The sequence below is a fragment of the Rana temporaria genome, chromosome 5, assembly GCF_905171775.1.
Source record: "Rana temporaria chromosome 5, aRanTem1.1, whole genome shotgun sequence".
NCBI classification, from domain to species: domain Eukaryota; kingdom Metazoa; phylum Chordata; class Amphibia; order Anura; family Ranidae; genus Rana; species Rana temporaria.
The window spans coordinates 17,454,593-17,480,683 of record NC_053493.1 but is presented as its reverse complement, the minus strand read 5'-3'; the positions used below and the strand labels follow the sequence as shown (position 1 = coordinate 17,480,683).

The 26,091-nt window shown below is 44.2% G+C and overlaps 1 protein-coding gene across 4 annotated transcripts in view; it reads right to left on the bottom strand.

The window, feature by feature from the left end:
- Positions 1-24,706, bottom strand: part of MINDY4 (MINDY lysine 48 deubiquitinase 4) — a 70,847-nt gene extending 46,141 nt beyond the window's left edge. The window contains exons 1-6 of one of the 4 annotated variants that reach the window (XM_040352231.1): positions 24,341-24,706; positions 16,798-16,917; positions 14,970-15,202; positions 13,704-13,968; positions 2,929-3,284; positions 1,465-1,523 (exon numbers count right to left, since the gene is read on the bottom strand). In XM_040352231.1, the coding sequence (XP_040208165.1) occupies positions 1,465-1,523; positions 2,929-3,284; positions 13,704-13,968; positions 14,970-15,202; positions 16,798-16,917; positions 24,341-24,343 (1,036 nt within the window). In that variant the 5' untranslated portion in view covers positions 24,344-24,706. Of the gene's footprint in view, positions 1-1,464; positions 1,524-2,928; positions 3,285-13,703; positions 13,969-14,969; positions 15,203-16,797; positions 16,918-19,104; positions 19,349-24,340 lie in introns of those variants that run through there. The other 3 variants (XM_040352230.1, XM_040352232.1, XM_040352233.1) reach the window with 3 other exon arrangements.
- Between the last annotated feature and the right edge of the window lie 1,385 nt (positions 24,707-26,091).

Sequence of the window (26,091 nt, the reverse complement as noted above, 5' to 3'; positions counted from 1 at the left end):
CCATCAACATCTGCCCGCCCCAGTGTGAAAGTAGCCTAATGACGCGTATACAGGACCATTATTCATGTCATGGAAAAAAAAAAAAGGAAAAAAAAAAAAAAAATAAAAAAAAAAGTTTCTCAACGCGATTCCTCTCAAGCCTGCCTTGCATACACACGATCGTGATAAAAAATGCTCTAGCAAAGCGTGGTGACGTACAACACGTACGACGGCACTATAAAGGGGAAAGTACCATTAGAATGGCTCCACCCTTTGGGCTAATTATGCAAAATTCCCTTCTCATAACTTGCTTCAGAGCATGCACGTTTTTTCCCCCCGTCGTTAAAGCCTACACACGACTGTTTTTCACGACGTGAAAACGATGGAGAAAAAAAAAAAAAAAATAGGAGCAGGTTCTAAATTTTTAATGGACATTTTTCTCGTAGAAAAAAAGGCTTTGGAGCCTACACACGACCGTTTTTTGCGATCAATTAAAAGAACTGCATTTTTCTCGCCATGAAAAACGATGGTGTGTACGCGGCATAAATTTTTTTTTGAAAAAAAAAAAAAAACAAATCTGTAAATTTATTAATTTTAGCTCTGCTTTATTATTTACTGCTGGGGGCTTTGGGCTTCAGAAAAATGGCAGCCTCCAGGAAAGGAGTAACAAGAACAGTGCTGGAGGCAATTTACAGCACACACTCATTTTGGTAGTATAATTATTAATGTATCTTCCTTGCTAAAGAACATTTAGTATCAAGTTTAAAAAAAAATAAAAAAAAAAGTAAAAGTTCCACTTTAAAAAATAGATTTCAGGCAAACAGCTTAAGTTTAACCACTTAAGGACCCAGCCTCCTTCTGAGATTTGTTAACAAGCTTTTTTGCTAGAAAAATTACCTAGAACCCCCAAACATAATTCCCCCCCAACACCCTAGAGAATAAAGTGGCGGTCGTTGCAATACTTTATGTCAAACTGTATTCGCGCAGCGGTCTTACAAGCGCACTTTTTAATTGGAAAAATAAAATAAAAAAATGTCCCTTTAAGAGCTATGGGTGGGAGTGACATTTTGGACGTCACTTCCGCCCTGCTATGGTATGGAGATGGGTGGGGGCCATCTTCCCCTAACTTGTCCCCATACCCATCCACCTCTCCCGCCACTGATAAAAGTGATCTTGCGGCGAATCCGCCGAAGAGGCCACCATTATCGAAAACCGGACCACCAGCTGAAGAGGAGGATACCTGGGTTATGGCAGCTAGCGGTTACCATAATAGAGATATCCCTCTTCAAACAGCCGACGTATATCAGCGTGCGGTGGTCCGGAAGTGGTTAAGCGCAGGCTGAGGACCCGAAAAGAGAAGGATCCAGGCTACTAGTACACAGAGCAGTAAAGTATGACATGTTAGTTGGGTTTTTTTTTATTCAAACTTTAAAAAAAAAAAAAAAAAATCTACACTTGAGTATGCAGAAGACTGAAGAAGTTTACCTAACTTGATATCATCCATATGGCTTCCTTTATCATTCAAGCTAGATCGAGTCGTCTTCCTGGAAGTAGAGCAGTAAGGGCAAACGTTATCACCACAATTATATATCACACAACACAAGCACAGCGAAGCTCACTATGGTAAGTTGCAGCGACATGTCTATACAAGGTTTCTACCGACTGGCAATAATGAGAGAACACTCAGGTTTCATAAAATGGGGGAGGGGGCGAGCAGGAGTGTCAGGACACTCTACTTTGCAGATAAAGGAGCTGTGTGTTAGTGGGTGTCCTGACACTCCTGCTCGCCCCCTCAAGAGGCTTTCTCCACACCAGGAAGAAAGCCTCACTCTACTGTGTGGAGTTACAGACAGAAGAACAGGAAGTGAGGATTTCTCAGAAGAAATAAGGACATTTAAAAGTAAAATGGAAGGATGAGGTAAGTGAAGGAGGACTGCACTAAGGTAAAGGAAGCTATTTAGGAAAAAAAAAAAAAAAAAAAAATGACCTTTACAACCCCTTTGAGTAGGTAAAACCTTCTGGGGCTGAAGTGGTTAATACTTTGATAGTAAAAAAAAAAAAAAAAAAAATTATAATAATAATATCTCCTTGATCCTACTAACTAACCACATGACGCATAGTATCTCCTCTCTTGAAAACAGATATGTAGTCAGAAAGACCTTATGCTAACCTCCTCGAAAATACAAATCTGTGTGAGGACACTGGCAATGAGGGGTGTGGCTAATACTCAGCTCTGCAAACACAAAGCTTCAAAGGAAGCTGCGTTTTCATCAAGACCTTTCACACTGCCGACACCCATAGCAATGCAGGGCATTTCGTCCACTAGCGGGGCGCTTTTAACCCCCGCTAGCAACCAAGAAAGAGTTAATACCGCTGCAATGCGCCGCTACAGCGGCGTATTGCCGGCGGTACCGCGGAGCTGCCCACTGATTTCAATGGGCAGAAGCACATTAGAAGCGTTGAGTTCACCGCTCCAAAGAAGCTACTGGCAGGACTTTTTCTGACGCCCTGCCAGCGCACCCCTCCAGTGTGAAAGCCCTTAGGCCAGGGATATGCAATTAGCAGACCTCCAGCTGTTGCAGAACTACAATTCCCATGAGGCATAGCAAGACTCTGACAGCCACAAGCATAACACTCAGAGTCAGAGGCATGATGGGAATTGTAGTTTTGCAACAGCTGGAGGTCCGCTAATTGCATATCCCTGCCTTAGGCTTTCACACTGGAGTGAATAGCAGCAGTTTAAGGGTGGATTTCAGGCGCTATTTTAAACGCTATAGCACCTGCAAAACGCCTTCAGTGTGAAAGAGTTCTTAGAGAAAGTTAATTTAATACGTTTTGAAGAACATACAAGTCACAAATCATAAAGTGTGGAGATAAAAGCTGTGAAACTTCAACTAGGCTTTACCATTCATTCTGCATGAAACAATCTTCTAAATGTTGTATACTGACCTTTTTGAGGGTTCGCTCTTTCTTTGTGGCCTTTGCAGCTTCTCTTGCTCCGCTTCTAAAGCAAACTTTAATTTGAAGTTATTATAAGCATCTCTGGCGCTGTCAGCAGTGTCCGGTCCATTTCTGGGCTGCTTGTCCTGCTTAATGATGGAGCTCACAGCCGGGTTTCTAGACGGAGCGGAGCCCAGCAGTTTAGCGGAGAATTCTTTCCCCAGTTGCAGCGCTGGGTTTGAAGCGCCATCGCTCAGAGGCTCTTCTGTCTTCCCAATTATCTCATTCTTCTGGGGATCATTTTTTGTTTGCGATGAAGGAGAAGTTGCAGATGGTCGTCTCTGCGGTCGTTTTTTCAGCGAGTCCTAAAAGAAAGAAAAAGATAACCTTCTGAATTCTCAGTATCTGCATTCTCAGTATCTGCATTACCTAAGGCAGCGTTTCTCAACTGGGGGTGCCACAGCAAAAAAAACGTGTGCGCTCAGATGCACCTCCTGGTGTGAGCGACCCCTCAGAATGGTGCACCCCTGGATTGTGCGCGATTCTGAAGGGTGCCCTGACTGAAAAGAGGTTGGGAAAACACGGAGCAAAAAAAAAAAAAACTTTGGCCCAGATTCTCAAAGGGCTTACGACGGCGCAACGCCATGTATGCCGTCGTAAGTCCTAATCTGGGCCGTCGTATCTATGCGACTGATTCTTAGAATCAGTTACGCATAGATAACCATTAGATCCGACAGGCGTAAGGCTATTATGCTGTCGGATCTTAAATGCTATTTTTTTTTTCGCCGCTAGGTGTCGCCTCCGTCGTTTTCCTGCCGGGTATGCAAATTAGCAAAATACGCGAATTCAAATTAGCAAAATACGCGAATTCCCGAACGTACGCGCGGTCGACGCAGTGAAGTTACGTTTACGTTAGATTTGCGACGCGTAAAGTTGCCCCTGCTATATATGAGGGGCAACCAATGTTAAGTATGGCCGTCGTTCCCGCGTCGAAATTAAAAAATTTCGATAGTTTGCGCAAGTCGTCCGTGAATAGGGCTGGACGCCATTTACGTTCACGTCGAAACCAATGACGTCCTTGCGACGTCATTTAGCGCAATGCACGTCGGGAAATTTTAGGGACGGCGCATGCGCATTAGGTTCGGCGCGAGAACGCGCCTAATTTAAATGCTATACGCCCCCTACCCGCCTAATTTGAATTAGGCGGGCTTGCGCCGGGGTATTTACGCTACGCCGCCGCAACTTTACAGGCAAGTGCTTTGTGAATCAAGCACTTGCCCGTAAAACTTGCGGCGGCGTAACGTAAATGAGATGCGTTACGCCGCCGCAGAGATGCGGCGATCTACGAGAATCTGCCCCTTTATTGTTATGAATGAGCAGAATTATGCCGAAAATGAATTGTATTTCTTCAATAAACTAAAAAAACAAACACAAAAATATACAGCAGGTAAAGTAAGTATTGAACATGTCACCATTTTTCTCTGTAAATATATTTTTAAAGGCGCTACGGACATAAAATGTTCACTTTAGTAACAACCCCTGCAATCCATACAAAGAAACCTAAACAAGTTAAACAAGATACTGATGGCATTGGTTGCACAGAGATTTCTAAACTTCTGATGTTCCAGTGAGCACTGTTTGGGCCATAATACGAAAGTGGAAAGAACATAATTTCACCATAAACTGGCCATGACCAGGTGCTCCTCGCAAAATTTTGGACAAAGAAGTGAAAAGAATTATGGAAGAGTTGTCCCAAGAGCCAAGGACCACTTGTGAAGAGCTTCAGAAAGACCTGGAATTATCAGGTACAGTTGTTTCAAAGAAACAATAAGTAATGCACTCCACCGCCATGGCCTGTATGCACACTCACCACACAAGACTCCATTGCTGAAGAAAAAAACAAGCTGAAGCGCGTTTAACCCCCTTGGCATCGGCTGCCATTGGCCCTTAATGAGGTTTGCTATGCCGAGAGGCGGGGCAGGGCCAATGGCCATGATCTGCTGCCACGGGGGTCACATGGTCAGAAAAGTCCCGAGCAGCGTTTGCGTGAGCCGCCGGTCACCGTGCCGGGAGCGTTGAACACATATGGGACCGCTCCGTGCCAAGGCCCGGATATCGAGAGACAGCATAATTGCGTGTCTACGAGGCGCAAAATGGTTTGTTGTACAACATTTAGACAAGCCTGTGAAATATTGGGAGAATATTGTCTGGTCAGATGAGACCAAAATTTTACACTTTAGATGCCATAATACACACCATGTTTAGAGGTCACATGGCACATCACCCCAAAAACACCCCCCATACCAACAGTGAGTTTTAGAGGTGGGAACATCATGGAGTGGGCGGGGCAGTTTTTCCGCATACGGTACCGGCAAACTTCATATCATTGGAGGAAGGATGAATGGAAAAAAAATGTACCAAGACATTCTTGATAAAAATCTGCTGCCATCTACCAGGATGATGAAGATGATTTCAGTAAAACAATCATCCCAAACACAAAGCCAAGGAAACTCTCCATTGGTTTAAAAAAAAAAAAAAAAAAAAAAAAAAAAAGCTTCTAGAATGGCCCAGCAAATCACCTTCCCTGAATCCAAAAGAAAATCTATGGAAAGACCTCAAGATCAGAGTTCATAGAAGAGGCCCACAGAGCCTTCAAGATCTGAAGACTGTTTGTGTCGAAGAAATGGCCCAAAATCCCACCTGAGGAACACATGCGACTCGTTTCTCCATACAGGTGTCTTGAAGCCATTACCAATAAAGGATTTTGTACCAAGTATTAAATAAATTTAGCGTGTTCAATACTTTTTCCCTGTGTCCTTCCATTTTATTACACAGAACTTCATTTCTGAACTTATCTGTTTTGGTGTCTTTGTCAATAGAACCTTTAGAAATATATTTACCTAGCAAAATGACGGTGAATATATATCACACACACACACATATACACACATACATACATACATACATACATACATACATACATACATACATACATATATATATATATATATATATATATATATATATATATATATATATATATATATATATATATGTATGTATGTATGTATGTATATATATATATATATATACACATAATACATACACACACACACACACACACACACACACACACACACACACATACATACATACATATATATATATATATATATATATATATATATATATATATATATATATATATATATATATATATACACACACACACACGTCCCGATACCACTTTTTTTTTTAAGACTGAGTACAAGTACCGATACTTTCTCCAACCCCCCCCCCCCCCCGCAAGTACTCACCGATACTTTTTTTTTAAATGTCATGTGACAGTTTCTCAAAGAGCAATACAGATTAGGTGGCACTGATAGGATTAGGTGGCACTGATAGATGGCTGGCTGGCACTGGCAGGTGGCACCAATGGCTGGGGGGGGCACTGGCAGGTGGCACTGATGGGCAGGCATTAAAATGCCATTAGGGAAGGCTGCCTGCAACGTCCATGCTGGTACGCTTTGCACTCGGCCGCGTAAAAGCAGCAGTGGCCATATTGTTACACCCAGCCCAAACTATATGGGTTGGGTGTGACAAGATGTCCGCTGCTGGCATACTGTGGCCGAGTGCAGGGTGTACCAAGATGGGCGTCTGACGTCAACATGGAGCATCACTTCCGCGACCATATGCGGCGGCTCCGGTCGCCCTAAACGATGCACTCTGCAGCTCGATGCACCGCCCTCAGCTCCACCCACTGACTCCGCCCGCCGCTCTGCTCACAGGTATCGGCAGCATTTGTGCGAGTACAAATGCTCGGCATCAGTCCCGATACCGATACTAGTATCGGTATATGAAAACCCATGAAATTACCCCGTTTTGGAAAATAGACAATCCAAGGTATTTAGAGATGAGGAAACATTTGCGTCGGTGGGCAATTCTCTGGTGGCACCCCCAATCAGGATACACCTCCATGTTGTGACAATGGACCATTGTGTTTGATTGACTCATTGAGCCATCTATTAAGTTTACCTTACTTGACCAGATGCAACTGCACCTTTTAGGCATGTACATGCCAATTTCTGGAACAATCTGGTTGTCTAATCAATATATTGATTGATATGTCCCTTGTGTGTTTATCAACTGGTGCCCAACCTGCCCCCCCTTCATTATTCCGCCTGGTACCATATGGCTCATAAATCTTCTAAACAAAAACCAAAAGGTTGACGCTGCGCTAAATTAAATATTGAATTATAAATGTAAATAGCTGCTAGCACTAAATTGTGTACAACAACTTGGTAACATAAAAAAGAAAAAAACAGTGCAGCGCTAGTGAGTGATATTGTGCTCTTATGAATTAATAATAAACAAAAAAAGTCATTCTGGAATAAACTGAAAATTTAGCCAGAATAGGAAAAAACATAAAAATGCAGATGGATATATGAAGAAAAAGTCTTAAAAAGCCACGAAACAAAGTTCATATGACTCTATCCAGTAATTTTCCTTGTGAAAGAGAAGTGGATTGTGCAGACAATGTGAAAGACTCTTGATTGATGTGAGGTAAGCTGTCACCAATACACCCGTGAGGAAGGATAAGATTGCCTGCTTACCAGATGAAAAGACTGTTTTGCATCAGTCTAATAGGGCCTGTGGGAAGTCTGGTCTCCCAATACCTTAGCCGTCAAGATAACCACGGTATAGCTCAGCATACAATCCGAAGAGTCATAAACCAAAAAAAAGAAGAAGGACCTCTCATAGCGTATAACGTTTGAAAATAGAAGAGGGTTTAATAAAAATTGCACTTACAATTAGGCAATATAAATACAGCATGGATAGCAAAACGTCTCCGATCTCTTGTTCCGATGCTTCTCGCTACTCTGTCAGGAAAACACAGCCGGCGTTCAGGACGGAACGCGATGACGTCACGGCACCCTACGATCGTTTCGTCGCTAATGGACTTCAACGGGGGAGTAAGCCGGATGTTGACGTCAGCGCGCTAGGTGTTTAAATACCCACGGGTTCCATGTTTGATACTGGAAAACTCGGGGAGAGTCCTCATAGTGACTGAGGGCAAAATAATTGAGTAGCGAGAAATGGAAAAGTGTTCTAATCATGTTGTACATAACGTATCAGATTAAATAACGATAAATAACAAAAATCAGACGACTGGTAATGCTCCTTTTTCATCCAAACCTCCTAAACTAACCAAAAAGGGTTATCCACAGGGCCCTCCTCAAGGGGCTCGCCCTAAGGGACCTCCTACAGGGAGAGATCCTAACTTTAGAGACAATGTTCATAATGGCTACTATGTCCCTAGAGAATCTCAGCCACATCTGAATTCTTCAGAACAGAGGGGAGAAGTTAGAGGCACCTGGCATTTTAGACCTCATCCCTATAATTCCACCAATTCAGTTAATGATTCCAGAGACTATCATACAGATCCACGGGATCGCTGGAACCTCAAACCAGCAATACAGGGATATAGGGATCAAAGAGCTGAAGGAAGAAATCAAACTCCAGGATGCATTCCCCTCGAAAACCGCTTTGCTGCGCTCTCCAACCATCAATTGGATACATGTGAAGATAATTATGTTATTACTCAGCATCCGGAATATCAAAATAGCCTCCCAGTTCAGAGAGACTACTATATTGAATCTCCACGGGAGTATGGGATTACTAGTCCTCCTCGTTTTTTTCCCATGACACGGAGTCAGAGCAAAAAGGAGTACGACGACAGAGAGGCATCAGAGGGGGAGGCGAATTCGGGCCAAAGAGAGGAAAACCACGGACCTAGCTGGTATTTTTAATCTTAGCTCAGCCTCATTAACAGTCGGCGAGCAAAATGTTTTGAGTCACGGTCTTAAATATGCCCCCCCACATCAACTCAATAAATTTGAGACCTTTATTGATGTTAACAAATTCATCCGCAAGATGAATATTAAAAGACATTTCATTTTAAATCCAATTGGAAATGGCACTCAGGTTATCCATAGGATTCCCCCATCTTCTATTCGACGATCTGGAGTCAATTCAGACGACGTTCCACCTACCATTTGTGCTCCTATTCAACATAGCAATCTGAGGAATGCATCACTATTCAATCCACCAGGCTTTGTTGCTCCTGCGATACAAGTATTTAAAGAACTGGTTACAAAAGATCTTCTGTCTCTTAAAATTACTAAACCTAGAGGTGTTTTCCCTATTCAGACTAACATCAAGAAGATCTGTCAGCGGAATGAGATAGTAATTAGACCTGCAGACAAAGGGGGGGGGATTGTCATTTTAGACAAGTCCCAGTATGTTGAAGAAATGAATCGACAATTGTCTGATAGTTCAACATACACCCCCCTACCTTCGAATCCTACAGTAAAATATAGGACGTTGTTATCCAATCTTGTGGATCAAGGCCTACAAAAGGGGATTCTTAACAAAAAAGAACATGCCCATCTCATACCCATCACACCGCGAGTACCGGTGATATACTATTTACCTAAACTTCATAAAAGTTTAGTTAAACCCCCTGGCCGTCCAATTATAAGCGGAATAGATTCCGTCACGGCCAGGATAGGTAAATATGTAGATAGTTTTTTACAACCCTTAGTGAAATCGACTCCTGCTTTCCTTAGAGACACCACTGAAGTCTTGAATTTATTAAAAGAGGTCCAATGGAAGGATGGCTATATCCTTGCCACTGCTGATGTGGCTTCTTTATACACGGTTATCTCACATCAACATGGTCTGCAGGCAGTGGACTTTTACCTCCAGCAAGAATCTGATATACCACCCTTACAGAAGGAGTTTATTTTGGAGTTGTTAAGATTTGCAACTACACATAACTATTTTTGGTTCGGTGGTACCTTTTTTCTTCAGATCTGTGGCGTGGCGATGGGGGCTAAATTCGCCCCCAGCCTAGCCAATTTATTTATGGCTCATTGGGAACGAGAAGCTATTGATGATCAACCACCCTCACAATTACGACTTTGGAAACGCTATATAGATGACGTGTTAGTCATATGGGAGGGAGACACAACATCACTTGAGGAATTCTTTTTTAAATTAAATTCCAATACGAGGGGTATTTCTCTTCAATATGATATTAGCACCTCCCACATCCATTTTTTGGATCTAAACATTTATGTAAAAGAAGATAAACTGATTACCAACACGTTCTTCAAAGAGACAGATAGGAACGCTTTTATTCCTGTCACAAGCTGTCATCATAGCTCATGGTTAGCCGCAGTACCTAAAGGTCAATTTCAACGCATAAGGAGGAACTGCACTGATATTAAGGACTACCATGAACAAGCACACGTTCTGAAACAAAGATTTTTGACTAAAGGATATCAAGAAGTTTTGATTAACGAAACCATGAGAAAGGTGGAACAGATGGATAGAGAATCCTTATTGGTAAAAAACAGTAGTAAGAACCCTATTCCTTCAGAAAAATTTAGCTGGTCCCTAACTACCAAATATTCAAATCAGCATTTTTCAATTAAAAAAATCTTAAAAAAGCATTGGGACATTCTTAAAAGTGATAAGATTATTGGATCACTTATCCCTGATAATCCAATCGTGATTTTTAAGGGGGCACCTGCTTTAAGGCTAAAAATTGCACCAAATGCTATAGATCCACCAAGAACTATGTCATTTTTCCAGTCCCTTAAAGGTTTTTTCCCATGTCGCAGATGTAATATCTGCAAGGTAAATTCCTTTAGGGAACGGAAATGTACTAATTTTCAATCAACAGCTACTGGTACAATTTATGACATAGATTCATTTATGACTTGCTCAACAAAATACGTTGTTTACATGATTCAATGTCCATGCTCAAAGCAATATATCGGCCGTACTAAGAGAGAACTGCATATACGTCTTAGTGAGCATGTGGGCAGGATCAAAAGCGGGTTCCCTAAACATAACCTCTCGAAACATTACGATAAATTCCATGGGAGACAATTAAAGGGGACAAGTTTTTTTGCCATAGATAACATTCGTCCTCATTGGCGTGGTACTAATATGGTTCGGGCCATATCTAGGCTCGAAACTCGCTGGATTTTTTCTATGAAATCTTTTATTCCGTTCGGACTTAACGTAGATTGGGATATAAACTGCTTTTTAAATAATTCATAATACATTTTTTTTTTTTTTTTTTTATTATTTTTTATTCCAATTTTAATTATCATAATCATTATTAAAATTTAAATTAATTTATAGATCTTCTCTAATTAAATATAGATGATTTTTATGATATAGATCTTTTCTAATTAAATATAGATCGATTTTTATGATTATGCAAATTTATGATACAATCTTTTTACATATATTGTTAACCTCCGATCTTATTTTCATTATTCGATGCTCCGCTACCAGTTATTAAACACCCCCGCGTTCTGTACTAATATATATCGTTATTTAATCTGATACGTTATGTACAACATGATTAGAACACTTTTCCATTTCTCGCTACTCAATTATTTTGCCCTCAGTCACTATGAGGACTCTCCCCGAGTTTTCCAGTATCAAACATGGAACCCGTGGGTATTTAAACACCTAGCGCGCTGACGTCAACATCCGGCTTACTCCCCCGTTGAAGTCCATTAGCGACGAAACGATCGTAGGGTGCCGTGACGTCATCGCGTTCCGTCCTGAACGCCGGCTGTGTTTTCCTGACCGAGTAGCGAGAAGCATCGGAACAAGAGATCGGAGACGTTTTGCTATCCATGCTGTATTTATATTGCCTAATTGTAAGTGCAATTTTTATTAAACCCTCTTCTATTTTCAAACGTTATACGCTATGAGAGGTCCTTCTTTTTTTTGGTTTATGACTCTTCGGATTGTATGCTGAGCTATACCGTGGTTATCTTGACGGCTAAGGTATTGGGAGACCAGACTTCCCACAGGCCCTATTAGACTGATGCAAAACAGTCTTTTCATCTGGTAAGCAGGCAATCTTATCCTTCCTCACGGGTGTATTGGTGACAGCTTACCTCACATCAATCAAGAGTCTTTCACATTGTCTGCACAATCCACTTCTCTTTCACAAGGAAAATTACTGGATAGAGTCATATGAACTTTGTTTCGTGGCTTTTTAAGACTTTTTCTTCATATATCCATCTGCATTTTTATGTTTTTTCCTATTCTGGCTAAATTTTCAGTTTATTCCAGAATGACTTTTTTTGTTTATTATTAATTCATAAGAGCACAATATCACTCACTAGCGCTGCACTGTTTTTTTCTTTCATAAATCTTCTCCCATGATCGCCTGGTGGGGATAGGTCTAGCACCTCTGTGTGTCTTTGGTCTTCCCGGTTGCATTTGGTACCTCCTGAAGAAGTGGGAAATCTGAAAAAACATGTCCAGATTGGCTGACTAAATGTTTGCTCTCATCATGCATCATTCTGATGCAAGTTGGCATCATTATTGCAATTATAGTGCAGCCTAAAAAGAGGGAGTTTATATTTATGATGTCCCTTTAAGAATTTTTCCAGATAAAACTTGTAATAAAAATGATATGTTTCTAACCTTTTTATTTGTTGGTACCAAGAGAAATCCTGTTGCTCATACTTTCCAATAAACATGGAGCTTGGTAATGGTGCACAGTAGTACCATAGGTAGGAGGTGGTGAAGGGGTTATTGTACAAGTCATACAGCAGAGGATGAAGAAGTTAATGTTCAGATGTGCAGGATAAGGAAAATGAGGGGTTTATATACGGACAAAAGACTGGATGAAGCCGAGATGTACGAGAGAGTAGGGCGAGTGAGCGGACCAAAAAAAATACAAATCCACTTAATCTTGTATTCATTAGTTTCTCCTTCTGTTGTAAGGGGAAAGATGTGCTATCTAACATAAACACTACACTGTTACATTTGTGATCGCTGTGATTGGTCATCACAGCAATCACATGGTACAGAGCCCGCTTGGATCAGCTCTATATACAGGCCCAGATTATCATACAATTATGCTGCTCATGGGCAGCGTAACGTATGTGATTTACGTTACACCGCCGCAGGTTTACAGCGTTAGTGCCTGATTCTCAGAACACTTACCTGTAAACTTGCGGCAGGGTATCGTAAAAGCGCTCGGCGCAAGCCCGCCCAATTCAAATGGGGCGGGCACCATTTAAATTAGGCGCGTTCCCGCGCCGAGCGTACTGCGCATGCTCCGGCGGGTAAATTACCAGACGTGCATTGCGCTAAATGACGTCGCACCGACGTCATTTGCTTAGACGTTAACGTAAATGGCGTCCAGCGCCATTCACGGACGTCTTACGCAAACGACGTAGATTTTTAAAATTTCGACGCGGGAACGACGGCCATACTTAACATTGGCTGCGCCTCATAGACCCAGGCCAGTCGTAATTTGCTAATTTACATAAGCGACGGGGAAACAAAATTGCATTTAAGATCTGACAGCGCAAGAGCCTTACGCCTGTCAGATCTAATGGGTACCTATGCGTAATTGATTCTAAGATTCTAAGAATCAGTCGCATGGATACCCGGGGCCAGATTAGGACTTACGACGGCGCAAATGGTGTTGCGCCGTCGTAACGCCTTTGAGAATCTGGGCCACAGTGTCTAATGACGGCTCAGTTCACAACCATTACTGGGCGCACTGGTCGCCCAAGGGCCATTTCTAAAGTGCCTTTTATAAATGGTGCTCCTGGAATAAACATCCACACCTCCTGCAGTTTTGTTCACAATATACCATTCACAACAATGACACTCTGACACCCGGGTACTCCGATTTATTGGTGAATTACTTACATGCAATAATCACCTACCTCCTGAAAGCTGGAGATGGGACCAGACATCATCCCCCGGACAATCTTGCTCGATTTCGGTCTCCCATTCTCAGGTGCTGCACTTTTTGGTTCATTTAGAGTGTATGAAATCTTTGTGGTCTCACAATTATTTTCCTTTGTATTCTTCAATTCATCCTCCAAAGAGAAGCTGCTACTTTTCATGCTACTGTCTGTTTTTTTACTTCCATCCCCCGATGCTCTCAGATATACATGTTTCTGTGATGATGCTGGGCTGTCCTCAACCCTGTGTGTTATAAGAGGACCATGACATGTTCACAAAAACAATAAATGATCACTATTGCCAACAAAAAACAATGTATTGATATGAGAGCGCGAGAGAGAGAGCGAACAGAGGCACCTCTCATGTATATAGTGATCTGGTCATGGAGTCCAACGAGATCCAACTCCTTAAAGGCTGGTGAACATCAAAGTACACCCCCCTTGGAGATGGAAGAGTACTCATCACGTGGATAGGATACATTTTTTCCCCATAAGACAGTGAGAACCGTTCCCTTTCCAATGATCCCTGAATGTGTCCTGATGAAGCCTAATCGGTGAAACTGAGAAAGCTGGACACGGAACGGATGAGGCTCACGGTGAGCAAACAGAGCACGACCCACATGGTGGAGGGGGAAGAGCACTGCCATGGTACATGGAAAACCCATTAGCAAAAATAGGGGAGTAAACATGGGGCAATTAGAGCGGTGGTTCCAGGAAAGAAAATGGTGGCTGTGTAACTCCCAGTCCGCGCGTTCACGGCGGGCCGGTAATTGAGGCTGCGGCTTTGTGGCCTTGTGAAGTCCCAAGCTCTTCCTTCTGCGAGCTGGTGCCATCTGGTGGTGGCCGTTGGAATTACAAGTTAAACAGCAATTCTAATGTCATTTTTCACTGCCATCTCCTTCCCTCTAATTAGAACCCCCAAACATTATATATATTTTTTATTTTAACACCCTCGAAAATAAAATGGCGATCGTTGCAATACTTTGTCACGCCGTATTTGCGCAGCAGTCTTACAAACACACTTTTTTGGGGAAAAAATACACTTTTTTAAATTAAAAAATAAAACAGTAAAGTTATACCAATTTTTTTTTCTTATTTGTGAAAGATAATGTTAATTCGAGTAAATTGATACCAAACATGTCACGCTTCAAAATTGAAATCAGAGCAAGACATTTCAGTGAAGAAAGAAGCCTGTACAACTGTGCAAGACGGAGGGCAGGCTGGAATTCAGCTTCCAACACTTACTTGTGGGATAAAATGTGACTGGTCTCAGATACAGCACAGCTGCTACCGCTCTCCTCATCCGAGAGGTCGTACACGGCCAGGTTTGAGCTCACGGCTGCTTTTCTCTGGTGTCCTTGGGGGGTAAATAACTTGGCGCACTCTGCAGTCTGTTTTCCTTCCATTGTCAACGTTTTCTTATCAAGAAAATGCTTTGTCATTATTTCCAGGTATGTTTTCAGGGGTTTATCAGCCAACTGAAGAATGAAAAAAAAAATTTAAATTAAAAAAACAAAAACAAACTTAAAAAAGGAATGGTCACTAAAATGAACCACTTGACCTCTGGAAGATTTACCCCCCTTCATGACTAGGCTTTTTTTGCCATATGGCACTATGTTACCTAAACTGACAATTGCGTGGTCGTGCAGCGATGTATCCAAATACATTTTATGTCCCCCCCCCCCCCCCCCAAAAAAAATAGAGTTTTATTTGTGGCATTTGATCACCTCTGCATTTTTTATTTCTTGTGCTATAAACAAAAAAAATTACAATTTAAATGATTGCCGACCGCCCCATGACTATTTACGTTGGCAGAATGGCACGGCTGTGCAAAGGGACTTATCTGTACGTCCCCTTTAAATTGCAGCATAGCGAGTCCCCGCGTGTGAACATGGGTCACGCGGATTTGATGTCCGACGGGTGCCCGCGATCATGTTAAAAGCAAAATGGAAGAATGGGGCAAGTGAAGGAGGACTGCACTAAGGTAAATTAAGCTATTTAGGGGGGAAGAAAAATCAAAAAAAAAAAAAAAAAGAAAAAAAAAAAAAAAAAAACATAATATTGTACATTTACAACCCTTTTAACCACTTAAGACCCGGACCTTTAGACAGGTAAAGGACCTGGCCAGTTTTTGCGATTCGGCACTGCGTTGCTTTAACTGACAATTGCGCGGTCGTGCAAAGTGGCTCCCAAACAAAATTGACGTCCTTTTTTTCCCCACAAATAGTGCTTTCTTTTGGTGGTATTTGATCACCTCTGCAGGTTTTTATTTTTTGCGCTATAAACAATAGAGCGACAATTTAAAAAAAAATTCAATATTTTTTACTATAATAAATATCCCCCCCCAAAAAAAAAAAAAAAAAAAAATGTATATATATATATATATTCCTCAGTTTAGGCCGATACGTATTCTTCTACCCATTTTTGGAAGAAAAAAAATCGCAATAAGCGTTTATCAATTGGTTTGCGCAAAAATTAGTGTTTACAAAATAGGGGATAGTTTTATTTCTTTTTTTTTTTTTTACTACTAATGGCAGCGATCAGCGATTTTTTGTGACACATTTTTGGGACCATTGTCATTTTCACAGCATGGTTTACTGTGAAAATTACAATTGCAGTTTGGGAGTTAACCACTAGGGGGCGCTGAAGGGGTTAAGTGTGACCTCACCTGTGTTTCTAACTGTAGGGGGGCGGGGTTGGACGTGTGACGTCATTGATCGTGTTTCCCTATAACAGGGAACACACGATCAATGACGGCACCACAGTGAAGAACGGGGAAGGTGTTTACACACAGCTCTCCCCATTTTTCAGCTCCGGGGACCGATCGCGGGACTCCAGCGGTGATCAGGTCCGCGGGTCCCGCGGTTACGGAGCTTCGGACTGGGCCGCGGCACGCGTCCGCGACCCAACGGCTGGGCACTTAAGGAGGACGGACTTGTGCCCAGCCGTGCCATTCTGCCGACGTATATCTGCAGGAGGCGGTCCTTTAGTGGTTAAGGTACATTCGGGCACCTGTAGATGTCGGCATACAGTTACATTAGCAGTTTATTAGCATTATGTTGAAAGTCACTACCTTGTTCTCCTTGTACAAAAAGTCCAAGTGTAACGCGGCCCTCAGTTCATCCCGGCTGCTGATGCTCTGCTGCGTGCGCGGCAGTTCTTCATCTAGAGCTGCACGCGTTTTTTTCAGCCCCTATAGAAACAAAATGAAAAATATAATAGAATATCTATCTATATATCAGCAGGAGACAACATAGGGAGGAAGAGAAATGGTGGGATTTGGACACTTCAACATTAAAACAGAATTTAGTTCCAAGCAAGGTCCATAAAGACATGGATGAGCGAGTTTGGGGTGGAGGAACTTGACTGCACAGAGTCCTGACCTCAACCCGATAGAACACCTTTGGGATGAATTAGATTGGAGACTGTGAGCCAGTCCTTCTCACCCAACATCAGTGCCTGACCTCACAAATGCTCTTCTGGAAGAATAGTCAAACATTCCCATAGACACCCTCCTAAACCTTGTGGACGGCCTTCCCAGAAGAGGTGAAGCTGTTATAGCTGCAAAGGGCGGGAACAACTCAATACTGAACCCTACGGACTAAGACTGGGATGCCATTAAAGATCATGTGTGTGTAAAGGCAGGTGTCCCAATACTTTTGGTAATATAGTGTATGTATCTATAGCACTGTAAAGAACAGACAGGTCCCGATGACTTTTAGGTAGTAAGGGCAGCTCCTCCAACGAGTAGGAAATAGTCCCATGTGATTGGTTGGGTTTTCGGCTCACAAGTCAGCATGTAGACTGTGGCCATGGAATTGGAGCGCCAGCAAGGTCAGATGTCGGAAATGACACAGGGCGGTCACATCGGGCGCTTGTTCCACGTGCGATACGTTTTATGTCTGAACGGAAACAAGCAGCGTGTGGTGCCCTTCCCCCAGTGTGCAATGGTTCCTCCCTAGGTTGCTACAGGACTCAGTGGGGACATAGGGGTCAGAGGAAGAAACCACAGCATGCGGCGGGGGACACAGGCAATCAACACCCCTGGGAGTTTCAAATGCCAAGGAGCAGCTGTTCTCAACTAGGGGGGGTCCATGGGACTCTGGAGCTCCTCCAAAGGTTGCTGGGGGGTTCCTCGATCCGTGGCTTATTGACCTCCCAGTTGAAACCTCCATTGTTTCAGAGCCAATGACACTTGGCATAGCCAGCTGCACGACATTCTGACCACCACTGAGGGGGGGCATTCTTCACAAGAAACATTTGTTTGGGGGACTTGGGGCTTCCCCCCCCCCCGAAGAGTGTCCCAGGGCATGCTGGGGCTCCCCCCCACGAAGAGTGTCCCAGGGCATGCTGGGGCTCCCCCCCACGAAGAGTGTCCCAGGGCATGCTGGGGCTCCCCCCCGAAGAGTGTCCCAGGGCATGCTGCGACTTCCCCCCGAAGAGTGTTCCAGGGCATGCTGGGACTTCCCCCCGAAGAGTGTCCCAGGGCATGCTGGGACTTCCCCCCGAAGAGTGTCCCAGGGCATGCTGGCGCTTCCCCCCGAAGAGTGTCCCAGGGCATGCTGGCGCTTCCCCCCCGAAGAGTGTCCCAGGGCATGCTGGCGCTTCCCCCCCGAAGAGTGTCCCAGGGCATGCTGGGACTTCCCCCCGAAGAGTGTCCCAGGGCATGCTGGCGCTTCCCCCCCGAAGAGTGTCCCAGGGCATGCTGGGACTTCCCCCCGAAGAGTGTCCCAGGGCATGCTGGGACTTCCCCCCGAAGAGTGTCCCAGGGCATGCTGGGACTTCCCCCCGAAGAGTGTCCCAAGGCATGCTGGGACTTCACCCCGAAGAGTGTCCCAAGGCATGCTGGCGCTTCCCCCCGAAGAGTGTCCCAGGGCATGCTGGCGCTTCCCCCCCGAAGAGTGTCCCAGGGCATGCTGGCGCTTCCCCCCCCGAAGAGTGTCCCAAGGCATGCTGGCGCTTCCCCCCGAAGAGTGTCCCAGGGCATGCTGGCGCTTCCCCCCCGAAGAGTGTCCCAAGGCATGCTGGCGCTTCCCCCCGAAGAGTGTCCCAGGGCATGCTGGCGCTTCCCCCCCGAAGAGTGTCCCAGGGCATGCTGGCGCTTCCCCCCGAAGAGTGTCCCAAGGCATGCTGGGACTTCCCCCCCGAAGAGTGTCCCAGGGCATGCTGGGACTTCCCCCCGAAGAGTGTCCCAAGGCATGCTGGGACTTCCCCCCGAAGAGTGTCCCAAGGCATGCTGGGCCTCCCCCCGAGGAGTGTCACAGGGCATGCTGGGATTGGGGCTTCCCCTGAAGAGTGTCCCAGGGCATGCTGGGATAGGACATCCAGTCATTGGTTTCTATGGGTGACTGTATATCCGGGGTGCAGTAATCCAACATACACGGTAATATACTGTGTGACCCGATGGCTCCGGTACACGAGGACTGACACACACTCACTGGACCGTCACCTTCCTGCTGAGGAACTCTCTGATGAGGGAAGCCGTCACTTCCTCCGTCCGGGGGCTCATCTCTCTCAGGCCGTGTTTAGGCCCCGGTTACCAGTGCGTTCTGTTACCATGGAGACAGTCCGGCAGGATACCCGACGGCTCCGTACGCCACGCATGCCCAGTCCTCTACTCCGCATCCACGTGGTACAGCGCCGCCCCGCCCTCCGTTCAAACGGAACCCGCCCCCCCGTCCTGGGTTTCAGGCGCTGATTGGCTCCCTCTGTGGGATTTCACCTACTGCTGCCAACAACCACCACGTGCGGTGCTGGGAGGGGGATGGGCGGTGGTGACCCCCAGAGCTCTGAGAGCCGATTTCCTGACAGCGGAGTCACCCCTCCGACCTACTGAGGGGAATCACTGAGCTCACATCCCCAACTTCTCCTGATAGATGGTGGGAAATACTTTCTAATATATAATAATACGTTATAATGTATAACAATACTGTGCAATACATACTAATACCAAATAATTAGATAATAATGTTGCTTTGCAACAATACACAGTACAATAATACTATGTCATAATTTATATTGTGTAATATATAATAATGATTAATATACAGTATAATAAGCAGTGGCGGCCGGTGCTAAACTATTTTGGGGGGGCACAAACAGAAAAAAATTTGCTGCCAGTGTGACCCCCGCCTGCCTGGCACTTACCCTGTCTTGGTCGGGCAGCGGGTGAAGGCGACGAGCGGGATCCTTGAGGCATCTCTTCTCCCATCCTCTCCACCCGCCAGTAGCGGCGCCTGTTTTTAGCCAATCAGGTGACAGGTAACCAGACCCAGTGCACCCGATTGGCTGAGAGGACGGGTCAGTGTTCGGGAACCGAATACATTGCTTCCCTAACACAACACTAAGGCCCCTTTCACATTGAGGCGTTTTTCATGCGGTACAGCGCTAAAAATAGCGCTGCTATACCGCATGAAAAATCATGCCCTGTAGTGTTAAATGTGAAAGCTCGAAGGCTTTCACATTGAAGCGGTGCGCTAGCAGGAGCGCACCAAAAGTCCTGCTAGCCGCATCCTTACCGCGGTATAGGAGCGGGGTGTTCACCGCTCCTATACCGCGGCTTCCCATTGAAATAAATGGGAAAGCGCGGTAATACCGCCTGCAACGCGGGTGGTATTAACCCTTTTTCGGCCGCTAACGGGGGTTAAAACCACCGCTAATGCCCGAATATATTGCGGTAAATACGACGGTATAGCCGCGCTACAAATAGCGCAGCTATACAGTCACCGCGGCTGCACGCCTCAATGTGAAAGCAGCCCAAGTAGTCAGAGAACGCACAGCATTGCGCCCACTTTTTACCCTTTTGAAAGCCTATGGCTGTAATCAGGCGCTTCCAAAGGAATCGCGCCGCTGTAATTCATATGCGAAAGAGAGAAAACCTGTGCCCTTTATGGACGCATCACCACTGATAATAGGTGGAGGGAGATTTCTGCAGCCTATTTGGCAAGTACAGAATCACAGTATATATATATATTATGGAAATGGTGGATAGGGTCTGGTTGGCCTAGATTAGAGCATATACACAAGAACGCACCTCATCCCAAAAAAATATAAAAGAGAAAATATGGACACTGGTGGGACTGCAACGGTGCAATACAGGCATACCCCACTTTTAAGTACACAATGGGACCAGAGCATGTATGTAAAACGAAAATGTACTTAAAGTGAAACAATATATTTTTTCACTTCTAGGGTGTAGTAGGGGGTCAGGGGCTGTAGTGGGGGGTGTCAGGAGCTGTAGTTGAGGTCTCAGGGTCTGTATTGGGGGTGTCAGGGGCACACTGGAACAGGACGGGCTGCGCTCTCGGAGCTTTAGCTCCTTCTACTGTGGCTGCAAAATGTCTGTACAGTACTTGTAAGGCACTTTACATACACTCGCGGGTATGTCCTTACTCGCGAGTGTATGTAAAGTGAGTGTACTTAAAGCGGGGTATGCCTGTATATAGAAAAATAACAAAAGTAGGTTTAATAATTAAAAATGTATCACAATACATAGTACACTGTGAAACCAGATGGTTTGATAAGAACACATATGGTTAAACATGCATTTACAAGATTACAACATCCCGTTTGTAATATGAACAGCAGACTATATAGGAAGAAATCACAACTCAGATGGTAAAACCCAATACATTTCGCGTTTTTGTGGCTTCTTCAGGGGTATAGTTGAGATCAGAAATCAGCCAGTTCTATTAATGATAGAAAAATACATATTAAAAACCATTATACAAAAGAATAACAAACTTAAAGCGGAGTTCCGGCCACAATTTCACTTTTTATATATAAATACCCCTGTAATACACAAGCTTAATGTATTCTAGTAAAGTTAGTCTGTAAACTAAGGTCCGTTTTGTTAGGTTGTTACAGCATTTAGACACTTTATAAAATAGAAATTGACTGGGGCCATCTTAAGTGTGGGCATCATGAAGCCAGACTGTAGGACTTCCTGGATTTCAGCCTTGCAGATCTCGCACATGCTCAGTGCTGCACAAGCAGTGTAATATCAGGTTTCAGCACCTGTACTGTCCAAGTCACATGATTCTTTGAGACTGGGGATTGCACAGACTCCTGGAAAGTTACACCCACTACATTCCCAGGAGTCTGTGCGGTGTAGGTTAGGAAGCTTAAGCACCTAGGTGCAGGAAGTGGGAAGATGAACTATTCTGCCTAGCAACAACACTTTGAAGGCATCTAAAAAAATATTTTTTTTTCTTAAAGGACTAATGACTTATTTTTTTTTTTTTTTAAACTACTGATGTAATGTTATATTTATGGGTGGAACGCCACTTTAAAGCGGGGGTTCACCCTAAAAAAAACATTTTTTTTTCTAGCATGCCATCAAGCATACTAGCACGATCTACAGTGTGCCTTTCTTTTATTTTTTGGCGCCGTACTTACGGTTTACTGCCGTAATGAAGTTTCAGACTCCCCGCGGGGAATGGACGTTCCTATGCACAGGGAAGATGATTGACGGCCGGCTATGGCGCGTCACACTGCCCGAAGATAGCCGAAATAGGACTTGCCTCTTCACGGCGCGGTCAGCTCAGATGTCTGTGCGCAGGCGCCGTATAAAACCCCTTTAAAGGTTTTTAACACGACCCCACACGTACGCGAGTAGCGCCCGCAAATGTAAATGGTGTTCAAATCACACATGTGAGGTATCACTGCGATCCTCAGAGTGAGAGCAATAATTCTAGCACCAAACATCCTCTGTAACTCTAACCTGGTAACTATTTTTTTTTTTCTAAAGCGTCGACTATGGAGTTTTTTTGGTACTGTAGTTTGTCACCATTCCATGAGTGTGCGCAATTCCAAAGCGTGACATGTTAGGCATCTATTTACTCTGTGTAACATCATCTTTCACATTATACAAAAAACATTGGACCAAGTTTACCATTTTTTTTTTTTTTTTTTTTTTTAACGAAAGTGTATTTCCCCCCCCCCAAAAAAATGCGTTTGAAAGACCACTGCGCAAATAATGTGCGACATAAAATGTTGCAATGATTATATATATATATATATATATATATATATATATATATATATATATATATATATATATATATATATATATATATATATATATATATATATATATATATAAATAAATAAAAATTTTTTATTATGTTTAGGGGTTCCAAGTAATTTTCTAGCAAACATACTGATTTGAATTTATAAGCAACAAATGTCAAAATTAGGATTAGGCATAAAAGGGTTAAACAGCAATAAAAATGTGGCCTCATGTTGGCCGTCATACTCTGACAGGTCTGATTTGATAAAGCAACATATCAATAACTGAATGATGCAAGTGACCAGGTAGAATTTAGGGTCGGGTTCATATATGTGCGGCCGCAGTTTCCAGCCTAGGGTCCGGTGCGTTCCTGTTCACTGGTTCAGGCGCAATTCAGAGCGAAAGGTTTGCTTTGATTTTGCAACACACACACAGACACACACACACACACCTCTTTTGGAATTGGCCGCCCCTGGACATGCGTGAACAGGCTCCATTGAGAGTCTTGCGTATTGGATGCGGAGGAAATAACGCATCCAGTTTGCGCATGTGTGCACCCAGCCTAAAGAAAATGTTTAGAAAAATTGTTTGGATAAATTCTGTTCACCTGATGTATCAAAGCTGAAACAAAATCTGACTGTATGGAATTGATCTTTAATGGATCATTTAAAACGGTGGTCTCCAAACTGCGGCCCGAGGGCCGGATGCGGCCCTTTGCTTGCCTTTATCCGGCCCTTGGGGCACTATCCCTCCCAATGATACGAGACACTATTCTGCCATCTGACACCGACAATATAGCATCATGTCTCTCACTGACACCACTAATGGAGCACTATTCCCCCCCATATGATACCAGCAATGGGGCACTCTTCCTCCTATATACCAGCAATGGGGCACTATTCCCCCCCCCATATGATACCAGCAATGGGGCACTATTCCCCCCCCATATGATACCAGCAATGGGGCACTATGTTTACTCCCACTGATGCCAGGAAAATGTTAAAATCCGGCCCTCCAAGAGTCTGAAGGACAATAAACCGGCCCTTTGTTTAGAATGTTTGGCGACCCCCTGATTTAAAAAGATAGTTTTATTTATCAATGACCATCAGGTGGCAGAACTTCTTTGCAGTTTCTTAGGTCTGGGACTCTCAGTATTTTGTATTTGTTTTAATATTGAACACCAGGTGGCAGCACTTTCTGCATATTCTTAGGCTGCTTTCACATTGGGCAGCGGAGGTGCGGTGACGGTATAGCAGCGCTATTTTTAGCGCCGCTATACCGTCGTATTTACCACGATATTCGGGCGCTAGCGGTGCGGTTTTAACCCCCGCTAGCGGCCGAAAAAGGGTTAATACCGCCGGTATTACCACGGTTTCCCATTGATTTCAATGGGAAGGAGCTGTATAGGAACAGTAAACACCCCCTTCGGGCTTTCACATTGAAGCCTGCAGGGCATGATTTTTTCATGCGGTATAGCAGCGCTATTTTTAGCGCTGTACCGCATGAAAAACGCCTCAATGTGAAAGGGGCCTTAGTGTCAGGCTAGGAGCAGATAACAGTTCAGGTGTGCTGATTATGCAAACAGTTCAGGAACAAGAGCACATACCATGAGCAGAGCAGGTCAGCTGGGACTTGTAGTTCACCACTGCAGATGAAGGTAGAAGTTGGCTGGTGCTTGTAGTTCACCACTGCAGATGGATGTTGGCTGGTGCTTGTAGTTCACCACTGCAGATGGATGTTGGCTGGTGCTTGTAGTTCACCACTGCAGATGAAGGTACTACAGTAGAATCAGGCAAAGCGTAGTCTAGGCAAGCTGGGTCATACACAGGTAGATCAGAGTCCAAACGGTACCAAATCAGAAGCGAGCAAGCATGGTCAAATGAGCCGGGTCATACACAAAATACACAGAGCAGCTATCCGCTGATTCAAACAGTGGCACACAAAGGTAACTCTATCTCAAGCACTGATTGGATGATGATACAGGTGATTTTAAAGGTGAGCTGGCCAATCACTGTTGTTTCCCTGGCAAAGGCTGTGTCAGGCGAGTTGTGCTGGGTCCTAAAGGGATCCTAGTACTGACACTTAGGTCTGGGACTGTCTCAGTATTTTGTATTAGTTTTATCAATGAACACCAGGTGGCAGCACTTCTCTGCAGTTTCTTAGGTCTGGGACTGTCTCAGTATTTTATATTCGTTTTATTATTGAACACCAGGTGGCAGCACCTCTCTGCAGTTTCTTAGGTCTGGGACTGTCTCAGTATTTTATATTAGTTTTATTATTGAACACCAGGTGGCAGCACTTTTCTTCTGTTTCTTAGGTCTGGGGCTGTCTCAGTATTTTATATTAGTTTTATTATTGAACACCAGATGGCAGCACCTCTCTGCAGTTTCTTAGGTCTGGGACTGTCTCAGTATTTTGTATTATTTTTCTTATTGAACACCAGGTGGCAGCACTTCTCTGCAGTTTCTTAGGTCTGGGACTGTCAGTTGGGTAGATTCAGGTATATTTGCCCATTTCTTACGGAGGCACAGCGTACCGTTTTGCCGCTGCGCCTCCGTAAATTTCCTGCGCTACGCTTGATTCACGGAAATTGCGTGGGCGCTCCTGAAAAATGCCCGGCGTAAGAGCGCGCAATTTAAATGATCCCATAGGGGGCGCGGATCATTTAAATTAGGCGAGTTCCCGCGCCGAACGTAGTGCGCATGCTCCGTCGGGAAACTTTCCAGACGTGCATTGCGTTAAATGACGTCGCAAGGACGTCATTTGCTTCAAAGTGAACGTGAATGGCGTCCAGCGCCATTCACTTACGCAAACGACGTAATTTTTCAAAAACGCAACGCGGGAACGACGGGTATACGTAGCATTGGCTGCCCCTGCTAATAGCATGGGCAGCCTTACGCAAAAACCGACGTACGCAAACGACGTAAACTGCGTACGCAGGGCGCGCGTACGGTTGTGAATCGGCGTTAGTATGCAATTTGCATACTCTACGCTGACCACTACGGGAACGCCACCTAGCAGCCTGCGTAAGAATGCAGCCTAAGATATGACGGCATAAGAGCCTTATGCCAGGCATATCTTAGGCTGCAGTCGGCGTATCGAGGTTCCTGAATCAGGAGCATTCGATACGCCGGCGCAAGTAAGCAATTGCGCTGCGTAACTATGGTTACGCAGACGCAATTTCTCTCTAAATCTACCCCAGTATTTTGTATTTGTTTTATCAATGAACACCAGGTGGCAGCACTTCTCCACACTTCCAAGGCTTTGTTCTGTCTTAGCATGTGACCGTTACATTATTTATTTTATTTATTTATTTCAGGTACTTGTATAGCGCCGTCAATTTACGCAGCGCTTTAC